A 20790-nucleotide genomic window follows, 5' to 3' on the forward strand; every position below is an offset into this window, starting at 1 on the left:
TCTCCAGCATTTATTGTTTGCAGATTTTCTGATGATGCCTATTTTAATTGGTGTGAGGTGATACCTCATTGTAGTTTTGATTTGCATTTCTCTAATAGTGATGTTGAGCAGCTTTTCACGTGCTTCTGCCCATCTGTATGTCTTCTTTGGAGAAATGCCTATTTAGGTCTTCCGCCCATTTTTTGATTGGGTTGTTTGTTTTTTTTAATATTGAGCTGCATGAGCTGTTTACACATTTTGGAGATTAAACCTTAGTCTGTTGATTTGTTTGCAAATATTTTCTCCCATTCTGAGGGTTGTCTTTTCGTCTTTTTTATGGTTTCCTTTGCTGTGCAAAAGCTTTTAAGTTTCATTAGGTCCCATTTGTTTATTTTTGTTTTTATTTCCATTACTCTAGGAGGTGGATCAAAAAAGATCTTGCTGTGATTTATGTCAAAGAGTGTTCTTCCTATGTTTTCCTCTAAGAGTTTTATAGTGTCTGGTCTTACATTTAGGTCTCTAATCCATTTTGAGTTTATTTTTGTGTATGGTGTTAGGCAGTGTTCTAATTTCATTCTTTTACATGTTGCTGTCCAGTTCTCCCAGCACCACTTATTGAAGAGACTGTCTTTTCTCCATTGTATACCCTTGCCTCCGTTGCCATAGATTAGTTGACCATAGATGTGTGGGTTTGTCTCTGGGCTTTTTATCTTGTTCCATTGATCTATGTTTCTGTTTTTGTGCCAGTACCATATTGTCTTGATTACTGTAGCTTTGTAGTATAGTCTGAAGTCAGGGAGTCTGATTCCTCCAGCTCCGTTTTTTTCTCTCAAGACTGCTTTGGCTATTCGGGGTCTTTTGTGTCTCCATACAAATTTTTAAGATTTTTTGTTCTAGTTCTGTAAAAAGATGCCTTGGTAATTTGATAGGGATTGCATTGAATCTGTAGATTGCTTTGGGTAGTATAGTCATTTTCACAATATTGAATCTTCCAATCCAAGGAGACGGTATATCTCTCCATCTGTTGGTATCATCTTTAATTTCTTTCATCAGTGTCTTATAGTTTTCTGCATACAGGTCTTTTGTCTCCCTAGGTAGGTTTGTTCCTAGGTATTTTATTCTTTTTGTTGCAATGGTAAATGGGAGTGTTTCCTTAATTTCTCTTTCAGATTTTTCAACATTAGTCTATAGGAATGCAGGAGATTTCTGTGCATTAATTTTGTATCCTGCAACTTTACCAAATTCATTGATTAGCTCTAGCATTTTCCTGGTGGCATCTTTAGGATTCTCTATGTATAGTATCAGGTCATCTGTAAACCGTGACAGTTTTACTTCTTCTTTTCCATATGTATTCCTTTTATTTCTTTTTCTTCTCTGGTTGCTGTGGCTAGGACTTCCAGAACTATGTTGAATAATAGTGGTGAGAATGGACATCCTTTTCTTGTTCCTGATCTTAGAGGAAATGCTTTCAGTTTTTCACCATTAAGAATGATGTTTGCTGTGGGTTTGTCATATATGGCCTTTATTATGTTGAGGTAGGTTCCCTCTATGCCCAATTTCTGGAGAGTTTTGATCATAAATGGGTGTTGATTTTTTTCAAAAGCTTTTTCTGCATCTATTGAGATGACCATATGGTTTTTATTCTTCAATTTGTTAATATGGTGTATCACATTGATTGCTTTGCGTATACTGAAGAATCCTTGCATCCCTGGGATAAATCCCACTTGATCGTGGTGTATGTTCCTTTTAATGTGTTGTTGGATTCTGTGTGCTGGTATTTTGTTGAGGATTTTTGCAACTATATTCATGAGTGATATTGGTCTGTAATTTTCTTTTTTTGTAATATCTTTGTCTGGTTTTGGTATCAGGGTGATGGTGGCCTCATAGAATGAGTTTGGGAGTGTTCCTTCCTTTCCAATTTTTTGGAAGAGTTTGAGAAGGATGAGTGTTAGCTCTCCTCTAAATGTTTGACAGAATTCACCTGTGAAGCCATCTCGTCCTGGAGTTTTGTTTGTTGGAAGATTTTTAATCACAGTTTCAATTTCATTACTTGTGATTGGTCTGTTCATATTTTCTCTTTCTTTCTGGTTCAGTCTTTGAAGGTTATAGCTTTCTAAGAATTTGTCCATTTCTTCTAGATTGCCCATTTTATTGGCATAGAGTTGCCTGTAGTAGTCTCTTAGGATGCTTTGTATTTCTGTGGTATCTGTTGTAACTTCTCCTTTTTTCATTTCTAATTTTACTGATGAGTTCTCTCCCTCTTTTTCTTGATGAGTCTGGCTGATGGTTTATCAATTTTGTTTATCTTCTCAAACAACTGGCTTTTAGTTTTATTGATCTTTGCTATTGTTTTGTTTCTAATTCATTTATTTCTGCTCTGATCTTTATGATTTCTTTCCTTCTGCTAACTTTGGGGTATTTTTGTTCTTCTTTCTCTAGTTCCTTTAGGTGTAAGGTTAGATTGTTTATTTGAGATTTTTCTTGTTTCTTGAGTTAGGCTTGTACAGCTATAAACTTCCCTCTTAGAACTGCTTTTGCTGCATCCCATAGGTTTTGGATTGCCGTGTTTGCATTGTTATTTATCTCCAGGTATTTTTTGATTTCCTCCTTGATTTCTTCAGTGATCTCTTGGTTATTTAGTAATGTATTGTTTAGCCTCCATGTGTTTGTGTTTTTTACATTTGTTTCCCTGTAATTCATTTCTATTCTCAAAGCACTGTGGTCAGAAAAGATACTTGATATGATTTCAATTGTCTTAAATTTACTGAGGCTCGATTGTTGACCCAAGATATGATCAATCCTGGAGAATGTTCTTTGTGCACTTGATAAGAAAGTATAATCTGCTGTTTTTGGATGGAATGTCCTATACATATCAATAAAATCTATCTGGTCCATTGTGTCATTTAAAGCTTGTGTTTCCTTATTTATTTTCATTTGGGATGATCTGTCCATTGGCGTAAGTGAGGTGGTAAAGTCCCCCACTATTATTGTGTTACTGTCTATTTCCTCTTTTATAGCTGTTAGCCATTGCCTTATGTATTGTGGTGCTCCTATGTTGGGTGCATATATATTTATAATTGTTATATCTTCCTCTTGGATTGATCCATTGATCATTATGTAGTGTCCTTCCTTTTCTCTTGTAACATTCTTTATTTTAAAGTCTATTTTATCTGATATGAGTAGTGCTACTCCAGCTTTCTTTTGATTTCCATTTGCATGCAGTATCTTTTTCCATCTCCTCACTTTCAGCCTGAATGTGGCCCTAGGTCTGAAGTGGGTCTCTTTTAGACAGCATATATATGGGTCTTGTTTTTGTATCCATTCGGCATTTGTCTTTTGGTTGGAGCATTTAATCCATTCACATTTAAGGTAATTATCGATATGTATGTTCCTATGACCATTTTCTTAATTGTTTTGGGTTTGTTTTTGTAGGTCCTTTTCTTCTCTTGTGTTTCCCACTTAGAGAAGTTCCTTTAGGATTTGTTGTAGAGCTGGTTTGGTGGTGCTGAATTCTCTTAGCTTTTGCTTGTCTGTAAACGTTTGATTTCTCCATCGAATCTGGATGACATCCTTGCCGGGTAGAATAATCTGGTTATAGTTTCTTCCCTTTCATCATTCTTAGTATATCATGCCACTCCTTTTTGGATTGTAGAGTTTCTGCTGAGAAATCAGCTGTTAACCTTATGGGAATTCCCTTGTATGTTATTTGTCATTTTTCCCTTGCTGCTTACAATAATTTTTATTGTCTTCAATTTTTGCCAATTTGATTACTATGTGTCTCAGCATGTTTCTCCTTGGATTCATCCTGTAATGGACTCTCTGTGCTTCCTGGACTAGGTGGCTATTTCTTTTCCCATGTTAGGGAGGTTTTCGACTATAATCTATTCAAATATTTTCCGTCGTCCCTTCTCTCTTTCTTCTCCTTCTGGGATCCCTATAATGTGCATGTTGTTGTGTTTAATGTTGTCCCAGAGGCCTCTTAGTCTGTCTTCATTTCTTTTCATTCTTTTTTCTTTATTCTGTTCCACAGCAGTGAATTCCACCATTTTGTATTCCAGGTCACTTATCCGTTCTTCTGCCTCAGTTATTCTGCTATTGATTCCGTCTTGTGTAGTTTCCATTTCAGTTATTGTATTGTTCATCTCTGTTTGTTTGTTCTTTAATTCTTCTAAGTCTTTGTTAAACATTTCTTGCATCTTCTCGAACTTTGCCTCCATTCTTTTTCTGAGGTCCTGGATCATCTTCACTATCATTATTCTGAATTCTTTTCCTGGAAGGTTGCCTATGTCCACTTCATTTAGTTGTTTTTCTGGGGTTTTATTTTGTTCCTTTATCTGGTACATAGCCCTCTGCCTTTTCATCTTGTTTATCTTTCTGTGAATGTAGTTTTTGTTCCACAGGCTGCAGGATTATAGTTCTTCTTGCTTCTGCTGTCTGCCCTCTGGTGTATGAGGCTATCTAAGAGGCTTGTGCAAGTTTCCTGATGGGAGGGACTGATGGTGGGTAGAGGTGGCTGTTGCTTTGGTGGGCAGAGCTCAGTAAAACTTTAATCCACTTGACTACTGATGGGTGGGGTGGGTTCCCTCCCTGTTGGTTGGCCTGAGGCGACCTAACACAGGAGCCTACCTGGGCTCTTTGGTGGTGCTAATGATGGACTCTGGGAGGGCTCACTCCAAGGAGTACTTCTCAGAACTTCTGCCGCCAGTGTCCTTGTCCCCACGGTGAGCCACAGCCACCCCCCCAGCCTCTCCAGGAGACCCTCCAACACTAGCAGGTAGGTCTGGTTCAGTCTCCCCTGGGGTCACTGCTCCTTCCCCTGGGTCCTGATGTGCACACTACTTTGTGTGTGCCCTCCAAGAGTGGAGTCTCTGTTTCCCCCAGTCCTGTCGAAGCCCTGCAATCAAATCCCACTAGCCTTCAAAGTCTGATTCTGTAGATATTCCTCCTCCCACTGCTGGACCCTCAGGTTGGGAAGCCTGACGTGGGGCTCAGAACCTTCACTCCAGTGGGTGGACTTCTGTGGTATAAGTGTTCTCCAATCTGTGAGTCACCCACCCTGCAGTTATGGGATTTGATTTTACTGTGGTTGTGCCCCTTCTACCGTCTCATCGTGGCTTCTCCTTTGTCTTCAGATGTGGGGTATCTTTTTTGGTGAGTTCCAGTGTCTTCCTGTCGATTGTCCAGCAGCTAGCTGTGATTCTGGTGTTTTCACAAGAGGGAGTGAGAGCATGTCCTTCTACTCCACCATCTTGGTTCGGGGCCCCTTTTCCTCATCTTGAATGCTACTGAATAGAGCAAGTCTATGAAATCATAAGGGAAACACAAGGAATACAGAGCACCAACTTCAAACTTGACTCTATTTCCAGTTAGATAAATATTATGTTAAAACCAAGTTTTTGTGCAAATATCACACCACTGGGGAGACAAGCAGTCCCAAAGAGGGTGTCCAAGAACTCTGCCTAAGAGAAACAAGAGGAGAGGGGAGAATTCACTTTTACTTGACAATTTTTATTTTACAAAGATCACTTGTGTGCAACTCCTATTTGCCAGTCTTAGCAGAAGTTCATAACTTTTCAGTGAAATTCTACAGAGAATATCACATCAAGTTCTGGCAAAAACTGTTGACCCAGACAAATACTGCCACATTTTTATTTACTCTTTTGCTCAGAGATGGGAATTTATTTTGGTTTTGCTTTGTTCTTTGAATTATCGTTATTCCCATGGAGGGGGCAGTATTTTATTCTGTGGATAAGACTTTGTTAGAGAATTTCACCCTTTCCTTTAAAGGAAGCACAGAAGATAGCATACACAAAGTGCAAACTGCATCTGCATATATGAATACATTAGCCTAGTGAGTTTTAAACAAATAAATTAAAACTTTACTCGTTTCAACACAGAGGGAGGTGAACAGCTGGGAGTTTGAAGGAGTGTTTAAAGACAATTTCATTAGCTTTACATCTGTATTCTAAGCTAAGATAAGCTAAGATATAATTAGACTGAGAAAGTAAAGGGCAGGAGGGAGGGAGAAAGAACAGAGCAGGAGTAGGTCAGAGGGAGAGATAGTGACTATTACCCCAGGGGGTAGAGAAAAAACAAAGAGACAATTCGAAGGGATATAAAATGTGGGGAACTAGGGGAAAGATACCTCCTGGGAGAGAAAGCAGGATCACTACACTGTGACTGCATACAAAATATAAAGCAATTTTGGGAGGTAACATCTACACATTTTAATCTAGTTTTCTCCAGAGTAACGGGTTAACCAATAACTAGGGAGGAAGATGATGAAGGGCTAAACTGCACAGGCACTGGGGGAGGGACAGAAAGGTTGAGTTCCTGCTCAGGAGACGACCTACAAAAAGAAGAGTGTTGCTCCAGAAGGTCCCTGCTAAGGTCTGAGGCTGGTGTTGACCAGGTGAGAGTAGGAGTAAGATACCTGGTATTGGTGAAGCCACTCCTGCATGATCTTCAGCCACTATGATTTAGTTGCCCCTCTATAATGCAGAAATGATATTAGGCATCTTAGGTCCAATATAATTTATATAATGTATTTAGAGGATTTAGAGGAGACAGGTGGACAGTAATTATTGCTGTTATTATTATTATCATCATCATCATCAGTAATGAATAAGTTGCCCAGGACTCTAAGTAATGTTTCAATGGTAAGAAATGTGAACCATTAGGTAAAATAATAATTATTAATAGTTAATAAAGTATTAGATGGGTGATATAGTAGTCTCTATTTCAAAAATTCTCTAATTCATATATTAGCATACAGCCCGAGAGAGTGGGTAGATATACAGTAATAAAATGCTTATAAACATTTGTATCTATATGGCTATAGAGAGAACAAGATACAGATTTATTCTTAGAATAATATAATTACATAAGAGAAATGGTCATCAATCCTGCCTTCTTTTCCTTCCCTACCTACAAAGGAGGTTGTGACCTGCCCCCTTCTTAGTCAACTTCACAACAAAATTAAACAATATCATTTTTGACCTTTCCTCCACAGTTTTATTCATGATAGGCCAGATTTTGGCATTCTCTCCTTCTCTCTCACTCCCACTGTTCTCTTCCCTCTTTATTCATACTATGTAATTCAGGATCCACTGGAGTCTATGAAGTAGACAGAAGTACATCACTTGTATTGGGACTCAGTGGTAAAGGGGGAAGAAGGTTATGCCCATTTTATTATTATTACATCTGACTACAGGCCAGTCTCTGTGCTAAGTATTTTACATCTAATTTCTCAGAGAATTAAGCAATTTCTTCTATTTCATACATTTAGTAACTACACTTAGAGAAAGGTTTTGAACCCAGATTTATCTCAGCCCCAGGATCATGGTGCTTTCTACTATAGGTTGTACCAAGGAAATAGCTTCTGATATTTTAACATTATGGTTCATTGAGAAGAATAGTGTATTTTGCCTAGATTTCTCACTTAAATCTGGATTTAAGTTCAAGATTTAAAATCAAGATTATAAGTGCCTTAAACAATGGACTAAACCACAAATAACTTTGTATGCCCAACATCTATCATCACATAGCATGTAATAGATGCTTAGTAAATAACCAAATAAGTGAATAAATGAGTAAAGAATGTGTAAGTATTTTCAAAGAAATAAAAAGTTCTAACTATCTTTAAGAAAATAATCTCTTCTCAAAATTTATTTGCTGCTATATCAAAAGTCTATAGGGGATTATTAGACAACCTACTAAAAATCACCATCTCCAGTGGGAAAACAGTTGACAAAGGCAATCAAAAACTTTTGTCCTAAACACCTCTAATAATAAAATTCCATGTCCATTTACATAAATAGAGTTTAGACTTGTTATGACGTAATAACAAGAAAAGAATTATCAAGTCGAAATCAGAAAAAGTTATTATTATTGTGGGAAAAGTAAATCAAACCTTCTCAATTTAACCCTTGCTCTGAAAGTCATTAGCCATGTGAACGTGGGCAAAGGAATTAATCTTTTTGTTCACTGGTTTTCAAATCTGCCCAAGTAGAGACAGACTGGATGAGAGCACAACTTTGACAGCCTGTGAATCTCTGACTGTGGAAGTAACGTATTTGCTGCAAGGGATTGCTATGTTCACCACTGGCCTCGCCTTCAAAGTTCCTTAGAAAAGAGTAATGCTTTCTTCTGTAGTATCTCAGGTTGATCGTAAGTGGTTTGTTTTGACATTTGTTTCCACATCAACAAGCAGAATACGTTTCTAGCTGTGTTAATACCTTTCTGGTGTAGATGTCATCTAAGCGGAAGCACTATAGCTGAAACGAGGGAGTTTATATTGATTTTTGTTTCCTTTTACTTAACTAGTTCAAGCAACATATGCATTACAGCCTTCATACCTTTCAAATAATATATATGACATCATGCTTCCCTCAGGCACTCTTAATCCAGGCAACTGCCTTCCCTTTTTGTATCAAAAGTATTTTCAAGACTTTGGTCTGGGACATAACCCTCTGATGGGGTGTGTGGTAATCACATAGTCAATACTATGGGTTTTTAATTTTGGCCCCCAGGGTGTCTGGTACAGACAGGCAGGAAATGAAAAGATGTTCTGCTCCCTACAGAGGCCGATATGGGACAAAATTGAAAATCGGTGAAGTGGTGAAGTCAGTGCACATCCTGACTCCTCAAGATCCCTCTCACAGCACAGAAGCTCTCCTTCTTCCTTCTCACTTCCAGAGGGATCCAATATGACACCTCAGGTGAGTTAAAGTCAGAGGGTTCATGCTCCCAGGGAGGTATGTCCCTCATTCTTTTTCACTTATTGCAGTAGTTGCCCTTTGAAAGTGGAAGAGAGACGAGGTCTGGAGTTTGAGAAACTTGGACTCGGATTATGCCACTAATTATCTGTGTGTCCTTGGTCAGTGCAGTCAATTTGTCTTTAAGATAAAGTATAGGTTTATAATCCAGTGAATCATGTCTGAGGGAAGTTGGCTCCAGTAACCCTGACTTCCTGACAGCAAGACAGGCTCTCTCAGGAGGTAGTAACACTTGTGTTAGTTTTGTTTCTCAGAAGACTTATTTCTTGTTGAGATATAATTCACACAGTATAAAACTCACCCTCTTAATATGTACAATTAAGTGATGCCCTGGTCGGAATGTTTGTGTCCCTCCAAATTCTGTGTTGAAAACTCATGCCTTATGTGACATGACGTGATGGTATTAGGAGGTGGGGTCTTTGACAGATGATTTGGTCCTGAAGACAGAGCCCATGCGAATGGGATCAGTGCCTTTATAAAATAGACTCCAGAGATCCCTTGCCTCTTCCACCATGTGAGAACACAAAGAGAAGTGGGCAATCTGTGACTTGCAAGAAGTCTTTGATCAGAAACTGATCAAGCTGACATCTTGATCTTGGACTTCCAGCCTCCAGAACTATGAACTGCTGTTTACAAGCCACCCAGTCTGTGGTATTTTGTTAAAGCAGCCTGAACAGACTAAGACAAGTAGTTTTTAGTATATCCATAAGGTTGTTCAACCGTCATCATTAGATAATTCCAGAATATTGCACCACCCTAAAAGAAAACACATATCCACTAAAAATCACACTCTAAACCCTCCTAAGTGCTGCTCTGGTTCACTCTGTCTTTATGGATTTACCTATTCTGGACATTTCATATAAATAGGTTCATAGAATATGTGGCTTTATTCACTTGGTATAATATTTTCAAGGTTTACCCATGTTGTAATATCAGTACTCCATTCCTTTTCATGGCTGAATAATATTCCACTGCATGGGCATATGGCATTTTGTTTATCCATTCATCAATTGATGAAAATTTGGGTTGTTCCCACTTTCTGGCTATTGTGAATAATCATGCTATGGATATTTGTGTATAAATTACTTCTGTTTTTGTTGATACAATTTGCAAGTTCTCTGGAAATACTTTTTAAAAAATCCTCTGGTCTTCCCTGTTTCATTGTTTTTGCTGGATATAAGACAGTGATTCTTTCCTCTATGAAGGCATCTTTGAGGCCCTGTGGTAGAAAAGGGCTCAGTCCTTGGAATATGAAGACATAGATTTGAATACTGGCTCTGTTGATTTCTAGATGTTTGACCTTGAACAAGTTCCATAGCCTCTCACAGTCTAATTTCCAAGACTATAATTTTAGAGAGGATTAGTGATGCCTGACCTCCAGCGCTGTTAAGAAGGTTAAACAAGGGCTTCCCTGGTGGTGCAGTGGTTGAGAGTCTGCCTGCCGATGCAGGGGACACGGGTTCATGCCCCGGTCCGGGAAGATCCCACATGCCGTGGAGCGGCTGGGCCCATGAGCCATGGCCGCTTACCCTGCGCATCTGGAGCCTGTGCTCCGCAACGGGAGAGGCCACAACAGTGAGAGGCCTGCGTACCGCAAAAAAAAAAAAAAAAAAAAAAAGAAGGGAATGGAAAAGCACGTAGTAGATCCACAAAAGATGTCAGTTAAATTTATTCTTTCATTTACATCCTATTTATTGACTGCCTGCTCTGTGCCATGTACTATCCCATATACCTCTTAAAACCAATGAATAAAACAAATATTCCTACCTCTATAAAGTTTAAAATCTGCAAGGGGAAGCATTTACCTTATTCTTTGAATCAGCAACTTAGTGAATTTACATTTTGTACCTTTCCCATCTACACTTATCCCCAGTCAACTTCCCTTTGGGGCTACTAGCCAGGGTTTCTACTTCTACAGAGACAAGAAAAGGAGGGAATTATTCTCAGGTACAGTTATAGGTTAAGAATTACTAGGTTAGTTCCTCTATCTTCAATGGCACTGCTATCCAACAGAAATATAGTGTGAGGAACATATGTAGTTTTAAATTTTCTAGTACCTACATTAAAAGAAAGTAAAAACAAACTGGCAAAATAAATATGTTTTATTTAACCCAACATATTCATTTCAACATAATTGATATAAAAATTACTAATGAGGTATTTTATATTCCTTCTTTGTAGTAGGCTTCCCACATCCAAGGGCAGAAGTGCAGACACAGAAAAGAAAGCAATGTAAGGATGGACACAGACATGAGGAGTGATGTATCTAATACGAGCCAAAGAAGGCCAAAGACTGCTGCCACAGCCAGAAGGTAGAAAGGAGCAAGGAAGAATTCTTCCCTAGAGTCTTCAGAGGGAGCATGACCCCACCAACATCGGATTTCAGACTTCTAGCCTAAGAATAGTGAGAGAATACATTTCTATTGTTTTAACCCACTCACGTTAGCGGTAATCTGTTACAACAGCCCTAGGAAACTACTACCGATTCTGGTAACTCAGTTTGGACTGGCCACATTTCAAGGATGCAATAGCCACATACGGCTAATTTGAGCACAATTTTTAAGTCTGTAGAGAAGTCCTCTGTGGTCACTTTCCAAAACCTTGCTTTAGAAATGAGAACCTTTGAGATAAATCTTAATTGAGATCTGAAGGGGTGAGCCCTCTGCCTTAGAATCATTTCTTTCTGAAACAAAATAATCTGTTACCTTTCTTAAGGCAAAGGATTCTTGATTACTCTAAAAAGACAAAACATCCCAGCAATCCACTAGGGGTTTTGCAAAATAAGAAAACTATTTTTCTTTTATCTCTCTAAGCACAGAACTCACACCTTATTGTTCACCAAAATGATCAGTAATTGTACTCTAGCTGTAGGCTTAGGAGACATTCCTCCTTTATTTTCTGCTCTCCAAAGATGCTGCAACGTAATTCTATTTCCCTTTAAAATTAAGGAATAACATCTTTTTTGCATTCATTACATCACAAAACAGAGAAAGAGCACAGGCCAATATCATACCTGTTAGTGGTTCACAGGCAAGGAAACAAGGCTCAGCAGAAAAATTAAATCATTTCAATACTCAGGACACCTCTTCAACATAAAAAGCCCTTCCTTTGTATCGTCAGGTATTCAATAAGTTGCCCTGAAAGCCAGACTGACTTGAGTAAAAAAGCAGCATATGTACCGGGGGAAGAGTAAACCACTGGGTTATGAATCAGAAAGCCTAAGTTCCAGCTGATGCCATTGATGTCAGGAATATAACCTTGAGCAGATCCCTGACCACTCAGATTCTCATATGTAAAATTGGAATAATGACAATTTCTGCCTGACTTGTCTCTCAAGACCGTCTACTATGACTCCCAAGCTTTTGGAAGTATCAGTCTCCTGGAGGGGGAACGTGAACTCACCTCCAGAGATTACGATTCTGTAGGTCTGGCCTGGGGCCCAGGAACCTGCATTTCTGATAAGTTACCGGCTGATGCTGCTCATCCATGGACTACATTTTGAGAACCACTGGTTTGTAGTATTTTACAAGATGGTAAGCCCCATGACGACAGGTACTATGTGTCAACAGATATCATAGCATAACTGTTAGAGACCCTGGCTTTTGAGCTGGATAGACCTGTATGAGCAGGACCTGTATGAGCTCTAATTCCTTGGGCAGGTCATGTAACTCCTTATCTAGGAAAAGGGTTGTTCTGAAGTTAAATGGGATATTGCATTCAAGAATGTGATACTACATCTGGCACAGAAATGTTCAATAGATGTTTACTCTTAATGTTATTATTGTACCTGTCTCTAGCCCTAACAGATTTGTTAAACAGACTGTTCAGCAAATATTTTATAGACTAACAAGTGCTAAACAAATTAAGGGCATTAGTAGGGTGGTGTGGGGCTACATCCTCATCAAACTCTGTTCTTGCTACAGATGAAATACATGGTTAACATCACCAATGGGAGTTTGGGAGGAGAGAAGAATGGAAAGGAGTCTGCTCGAGCCCACTCCATCACATGCATGAGGGTCTTCTATGGGCTCCTTTCTTTATCGTAGTTGTTTTGTTGTTTTTTTAAGCAAAATGCATTTTAAAAATCTTCCGTCATTTTTTTTTTTTTTCCCCGGTACGCGGGCCTCTCACTGTTGTGGCCTCTCCCATTGCGGAGCACAGGCTCTGGATGCGCAGACTCAGCGGCCATGGCTCACGGGCCCAGCCGCTCCGCGGCATGTGGGATCTTCCCGGACCAGGGCACGAACCCGTGTCCCCTTCATCAGCAGGTGGACTCTCAACCACTGTGCCACCGGGGAAGCCCCTTCCGTCATTTTGAACCACCAGATCCTTCTCGTTTTAGAACCTCTAACTCTGCAACTTGGTAAATTTCTAGGAGGCCCATCATAGACACCTCCCCAGCTTTTTCCCAGTGCCAGGCCCCCAGATAGTTGGCTCCACTGGCACCTGTCCCAGAGGCCTTGCTGCCAGGAGGCAGACCCTAAAAGTTGTGGCTGCTAAACATGCATATGGATGCCCCCTGGCTTGTTGCTGCTGGTGGTGATGATGGTGATGATGGTGATGATGATGATGATGGTGATATTAACAGCAAGTAACACTTAGTTCATGTTACTAAGCCAGACATCTTCCTAAGTGCTCTATACATATAAATAAGTTTAATCAATTTAGGTATTTATTTTTCAGAGAAGCTTATCATTATTATTATATCCCTATTTTATAGATGAGGTCACATCTGTAAAGGTGGGGGAAGGGCGACAAAGGTGCTATGAACTCTGCTTCAACCACTGAAGAAGAGCGAGACACCCGTGTGCTAAGAAGCTGATAGTGGTGGCATCAGCAGCAGCAGCAGTGCAAAGAGGACAGAGATGATCTTTCACTTAGAGCTAAACTACATTCTTAGAGAGACGCACAATCCTAGCACTGGCAGGTCTTCCAGTATGGGCTAAATGACTCAATGAATGACAGCTCACACTCAGTGTTGATTGCAAGGATCAGACACTGCACTAAGTACAAAGAACATATACATGATCTCAATCCTCATAAACACCCCAATAAACACTTATTTTGTCCATTTTATATGTGGGGGAAAAAAAGCAACCCAAGACTTAGGGGGAGAAAATAGCTTCATCACACAGCTGATAAGTGGCAGATCTGTCTATTTCATTTCAAAACCCATGCTCTTAACTTCCAGATCCACTTCATCTCCAGGTGGTGTTTCTGGTGTGGTAGGAGATGCCACGGCTATTCCTTCACCTGCCCTCAACCTCTGAGGCAGTATCATTGATCCCACATTTCAACCAAGCATTATCACATTAACTGATATTAAATGCATATAATGTTTGGATTTTTCACTTGTCTGTTTTTCGTCCCTCTTCCTAATTTATTTCATTCAACAGAGTTCAATCTTTTTTTTTTTAATACAACATGTCCCAGACTCTATCAGCAAGGGAGTTTTATTTATAGTTAAGACAACCAGGCTGGCTGAGCATGTCTAACAAAGCCATTAATGACTTTGCTTCAGGAGAGGTCTTAAATTGAATATTTCTAATAACTTTTGGTTTGTAACACTGCTACTATATGTCCATGCCAGTGGGGATATAAAATTGCTGCCAGTTTCTCTATTTACCTCAACATCCTTATTACTGATTAATATTTTCCCACCATGAAATGTATTTAAGTACTTAAATTGATATTCAAAGGGAGTTTTCCATTTGTTGTTTATTATTTTTTGGGTATACTTCTCCCTATTCTTTTCCTGAATTTTCTTCACTGGAGTCACTGCTTTTTAATCTAGTTATTAGCTTTCTTCTTGCTAAATCTTTCTACTACCTTGGCTTCATTTCATGGCCATGGTTTTGAGACAGCACAGAGAAATAGGAAATCCATTCTTTGGCTGCAGTCAGCATGACTGTAAATGCACTGGCCAGCCAGTTTCTTAGAAAGAGAAACAATAAAATAAAAATTCAGTACAGAACTAGGCTTTGAAGTAACTGCATGAAAACTGACATTTACTCAACTCTCTTTTGATCTTAATTGAACACTTGTTACTTTTGCAAAAACAGGCAGTACTAGGTTTAATATCTGTCTGGAATTGTGAATTATTTGAGAGTTTTCTGTTCTTCTATTTATTCTGGGGAAACATATGAGAGTCTTGAGAAGTGAAATACTGTTCCTGGCTGCTGTGCTGTGAGGCCAAGCTTTGAAACTCACTTCTGTGTTCTCTGCATTCTGGTGGGGCTATATGGGCATGATGTGGGGAGCGGGGGGATGTTTTAGGGCAGGTCCTGAGCTTTGCAGGAATGTTTGATTAAGGAGTAACTCGATAAGATGGTGCTTATCGAGTTCTACTATCAATATCAACAAATACTGGAGGTTCCTACTGTACATGTGTGCTCTCTGACCCTAGAATAAGCCAAAACCATCTATGGCCTATGTTAGTCTTAGTGATAAGACACTTCCTAAGTCTAAAATGCCTTCTGAGGACCACTGGGCAGTGTCTCCACATGCTCTGACTGTTGGTGGTGGCCCCTGGTTTGCATTTCTTACTGTCATAGATTCAAGCTACACCCCTGTGATTATTCAACCCAGGCCTCCTCCTTGATCCAATTTTGAGAACACTCACTAATCCCAGAATACGCCTCACGTGAATGACACAGGACGCTTTCTGCCCTGCCCACCCCAGATGCAGCTGTAACAGCAGCAGAAATTTTGTGAACAGATCAACAAAATGCTTCCATTTGGAGAGGATGTACTTTCTCAAAAAGAAATAACTGCTGAAGTTGGTAAACTGCACCACAGAGATGGGAATAAATTTAGCCTCTCTGAAACCAACATCTACTGAGACTACATCAAACATACATTTTTTTTCACCCATTCACAGAGGGTTTTTAAATGTTTTCACACCTCTTGTTCCATATGAACATATGGACCAGCCATTTTATTCTTTTTCTCAAATCTGCCAATGTGAACAGAATCAGTAACACACGGTAAGGCATAGGATCTGTGGGAAATTTCGTATTAGATGAATACAGTTTCAGGCTTAGCTGTAACCCTTCAGCATATATATCTGCCTTTCAAATCACGTGTTTAGCTAGAACTATACATTCTTAGAGTTAGAAAGAACTTTAGGGACCATCTGTTCAACACCCTCATTGTACAGAGGTGTAAACTGAATCCCAGAGAGGCAAAAATGACTTATTAGCCACCCAGCAGCTGGTTAATAATAAAACTAGTAAATAGTAAAGCAAGTAAAAGACTAAAACTACCTGGTTGCAGGACCTGGATAATACTTCCAGGCATATCTATGTAGAGGCAGGCGTGCATGTACTCACATAAGTACTTACACGCATGTACACATATGGATCCACATCACAGTCAACACCTCAATCATCTCTGTCAAAACCATGTTTTCTGTCTGGTTTCATCCTAATTACTGATATGACCAATACTGGGCTGCTTTTCTGCTACTAATTGGTGTGTGCATGTTTTTGGTTTGGATTCCCCCAAAAGTAGAGCCTGAGAGAAGGACCTGGAAACAGTTTATTTGGAAGATAATTCCAGGAAGTAGGAGTGAGAAGGAGAAGGTAGAAGAGGGTACTGTGGGCAACGGGGTTTCAGTCTTGCTGGGGACCTCAAAGGAACCGTGTAGAATGTGCCTAGGTATTCTCCTTCTAAATGGCAGGCCCTGAGACCTTTATCTACTGATTCTCATGCCCCATTGTGTGAGGACTGCACTGAAGAAGAGAGTTAGTTTCTCATAGTCCCCCTTCCTTGTGACTTTAGAGAAAGGCTTGAAAAACAAAAATACAGAACAGGGACAGTCAACCCAGCTGTGGTTGAAAGCAGAAATGGGCGAGGGAATTGGGAGATTAGGATTGACATATATACATTAATATGTATGAAATGGATAACTAGTAAGAACCTGATGTATAAAAAAATAAAAACAAAAAAAAGAAATGGGCAAGGGTGTGCTGCACCAAGAACTGATACACAGTTCAAGGCACAATAACCACTTTTATCACTTCATATATTTCTATCTAATTTAAACAACACAGTTGTATGTATTAGCCTCAGAGGTGGCTGGTTCACTGCCTTAACATGAAAGGGACTACAGCATGCCTTGTGTCCAGAGTACAGTTTCAAATTGGAGACTGGGTCTCTCTCTCCTTTCTGGTCAGTAGGCAGCATTTGTTCATTTGACATATGTTTATTTATTTAGTGAATGGCGCTATGTACTAGGCATTTTGAAGATGCTGGGCATACAGCAGTGAACTAAAAAGATAGAAATGCCTGCCTTAACAAAGCTTCAGTCTGGTCAGGAAAGACATTTCACATAAAGACAAAACTTATAGTTATTCATATATTGATAAGAACTCTGAAGAAAAATAAAATAAGAAGAGGGGTATAAAATGTTGGTGAAAAGAATTATTGCTGGGCTTCCCTGGTGGCGCAGTGGTTGAGAGTCCGCCTGCCGATGCAGGGGACAGGGGTTCGTGCCCCGGTCCGGGAAAATCCCACATGCCGTGGAGCGGCTGGGCCCGTGAGCCATGGCCGCTGAGCCTGCACGTCCGGAGCCTGTGCTCCGCAATGGGAGAGGCCACAACCGTGAGAGGCCCGCGTACCACAAAAAAAAAAAAAAAAAAAAGAATTATTGCTATTTTATTTTATTTTATTTATTTACTGTGGTCAATAAAAGCCTTACCAATTAGGTGGCATTTGAGCACAGATCCAAAGAAGGCTAGAGGGCAACTGATGGGAACATACAGGGCAACAGCATTATTGGAAAAAGTCAGTAGAAAGATCCTAAGGTCTACTTACTTGGCACTGTGTCTAATAACAAATAAACACTAAGTGCTTGAAACAGACTTCGCAACCTTGTGGGCTAGGAACAGCCTCTCCCCAGAAAACCACTTTGATTTGTTTCACACAGCCTTTTTATTTTTATTTTAAAATTAATTTGAGTTGGTTGGCAGTGTTAAATAATTAGGATATTTATTCATAAAAACTCAAAAAACTGGGAGACCTGGCATATAGGACCAGAGCAGTGCACTGGTTGGTACTTTAATGGGACATGTTTGGTCCAGTTTTCTGCAGTCACCAGCCTTCCCTCTTGTCAGCAGGAGTCACTTTTCCTTTAAGAATGTTTCATTCATTTGTTAGCTTCCTTGCTCTTCTAGGTAGTTGGGTTATGTGTTCCCTGTTACTGTGTTCATCAGTAGTTTTTTCTGTCTTCTAATTACCGTCAGAGACTAAGTCTAGCTTTGGTAAGAGAGAACATTTCCATTGTTCCATAAATTACTAATCAATTCCTTAAATGATTAGCAAACCTTTCAAGGTGCATCCCTTGCACGAGGAACCTGTTTATATATTTGGATCTTCTATCTTATTTAGGGAAAAAGATCAGGAAAAAGCATATTTGAGATTCACTAATTATGATAAACATAATAGACATAAATTATTTTCCTTGTCAAAAACTCACCAAGAAATATATGACTAAGGAAGTATAGAAAAGGAAAAGAATGAACAGTTAAAGAAATCTGTTCAAAATTCAGAGTGTCGAGTGCTATGTAAATTAATAAAATCAAGACAAATAGCAAGAAAACAAAAACATTAATTAAAGCTTGACTTTACTTCCACTGAAGGAGGCCTATGGTAAGGGAATATTAATGCCATGTAAACCAGTTCACAAAAAAGACTCACCAAAAAATCAATATACTGATTTCCTACAAAAAACTAAGTGAATAAAAAAAGACACAGATACACATCTTGGGTGAAAATTCCGAGTTTTTCAAAACACCACTGAGGAGATTAATGGCTTCCTTGATGTTCAATCCTTTAATTTCTGATATCTACTCAGCACAGTGAGTTAAATAAACACATTGCTTTGGTCAAACACTGAGAAATCGATTCATTATGTTATGCTTTAGAGAATATGTTTCTCCCAGAGTCAAGAGAAGTTAGAGCCAGCTTATCTCAGTTGAGGACTTTGGGGAGGGTCAAGGGTCATGAAAAGACTGGAGAAAAAGAAATGAGGCACAGAGCCTGAGGCACTGGCTTTGGGAGGGGGCAGAGATAAAGCTCCTGACCAGATGAGGGAGAAAAGTAATAGTTCTAAAAGAGACAGCTAGATGCCAACATGTCCATGATCAGGGAATGGCGAGGATGCTATGAACCTAACTAAGGCAAGAAGTTCAGGATTTGAAGGTAGGGCATTCTAAAGTTTGTAAGTGGATGGGGGTTTACATTTAGAAAAACGCACGAAGAGTGAAAACCAAAACTTAAAGAGTACATTTGCAACCGTTTACTGGACAAATCGACAAGACAGTCACAAGGCTGTATAGTGAGCTGGTCAAAACTATGGAATCTGGAGTTAGTCAGCTTTGGGTTGGAACCTTATTTTCTCTACCACCTCCTGGCTTGGTGATCTTGGGTGAGTTTCTTAACTTCTTAATGCTTCAGTAAAAATATTAATAATAATAGTGACAAAAGTAAAAATAAAGAGTAAATACTTCCTAGTGATCATGAGACAATGAAATAAAAGTACACGGAGTGCTTAGCACAGTACCTGGCATGAATAAGTGATCCATACATGTAAGCACTACCGTTACTACCTTTAATTACTCAACAATTGCACATAATCTGCCGTATCAAGCTGTTGGTCAATATAGCTATAGAACTCAGCTAATAGAGTTCTGTGTCTGTCTTGCTTAGGAGTATATTCACAGATATTAACACAGAGCTGTCTCCTTGTAAAATACTCAATAACATTATTTGAATGAATGTATGAATCAAGGTCATGATGATCCAAAAAGTCATGTTTTGTTTTATGTTGTAAAAACACAGATATATTCCAGGTGTCCTTCTTGGACTTGACACTCTGAATAACAAAGCAGGCGAACTAGACTCATTTCAAAAAGACCTGGAAAGACACCCACCATCCCAACCTGGAAACCAACTCTCAGTGCACGCTGGAATTAGGCAGCATCAACAATGAGTTATGTATGTCAGCTGGTAGGCTCCTATCTTCTAGAAAACCAAGAAAGTAATTAATAGCATGTTTGAACTTTTTAAAGCCCTTGTCTAGCGGGTGACCATGAAAGTATGGTAAAAGCCTTGTGTCTATGCTTTCCGGCTCCTGCTAAGCTATAGGTATACTGACATGAAAAAGAAAGTATCAAAAGACGGAGTGATACCAACAAAGATATTGAAAGAGTCACCCAGATACACTTCCATACAATGACATCAAAGTAGGCAATACTCTGTATTATCAGTTTTATTGCCCAATATCTCTGTGCAGTTGAGCACTGGAATGAGCAAAAATAACAACTTTCAAACTAAATAATGGCTCAAACAACTCTAAAAGGACCAGACAGACAGGTGAAACACCAATGTCTAGCTTTGGATACAACACCATGGAAAGAGGCACTAAAAGACTATCAGGAGACAGTATTCAGAAGTGTCAGCAAATGCTAGTCATAGTAGCGTGCACTCTTACGATTTTATCATCGCCATCTAAAGTGAAGGCCCGCTTTTGAATTAGTGTGAAATACAGTGGCATTTTTAAATCAAAAAGTTCTAAAATGACACTCTACCTGCAAGGCACAACATGAATGACTGCAGCACCAGCAGTTCCCATGGCAACCTCATCTTCAGTTTCTGAGGTCAAAGGAGTTTCAAGTCCAATAAAAAGTGAATAAAATAGCTGTTTCTTTTAAGTTGCATTCAACCTTTAATCTGTGGGAGAGAAGAGACATTACAATGATATTTGGGAATACTTCTCCTTGTGCTCTCTGAAAATTTATCTTTAGTTGAGTACAAATAAAAATGACTTCTGGAAAACTACTCTTGAAGAAGAGAAAGCATGTTAAATTTTGAATATGAAGCAAATATGACTCCTTTCCTTCTTCCCAATAATACCTGGGCAGAGACTGAAGCTGGTAGGTCCCTGTGGCTACTGAGTGCAGGTAAGAACAGCTTCTGATCAGATGTGAACCAACCCTTTCCAGTCCCTTAGTTTCCAGGCCCTGTTCTTATT

General features: G+C 39.3%; 1 protein-coding gene across 4 annotated transcripts in view; it reads right to left on the minus strand.

Annotated features, from left to right (window-relative positions):
* CNTN4 (contactin 4) overlaps positions 1-20402 on the minus strand; it is a gene marked incomplete at both ends in the record, with an annotated part of 500776 nt that extends 480374 nt beyond the window's left edge. For all 4 annotated transcript variants that reach the window (XM_079712380.1, XM_079712378.1, XM_079712379.1 and 1 more), the window contains one exon: positions 20348-20402. In XM_079712380.1, the coding sequence (XP_079568506.1) occupies positions 20348-20402 (55 nt within the window). The remainder of the gene's footprint in view (positions 1-20347) is intronic.
* Positions 20403-20790: the final 388 nt, after the last annotated feature.

This window comes from Hyperoodon ampullatus, assembly GCF_949752795.1.
Source record: "Hyperoodon ampullatus genome assembly, chromosome: 10".
Classification (NCBI taxonomy): Eukaryota; Metazoa; Chordata; class Mammalia; order Artiodactyla; family Ziphiidae; genus Hyperoodon; species Hyperoodon ampullatus.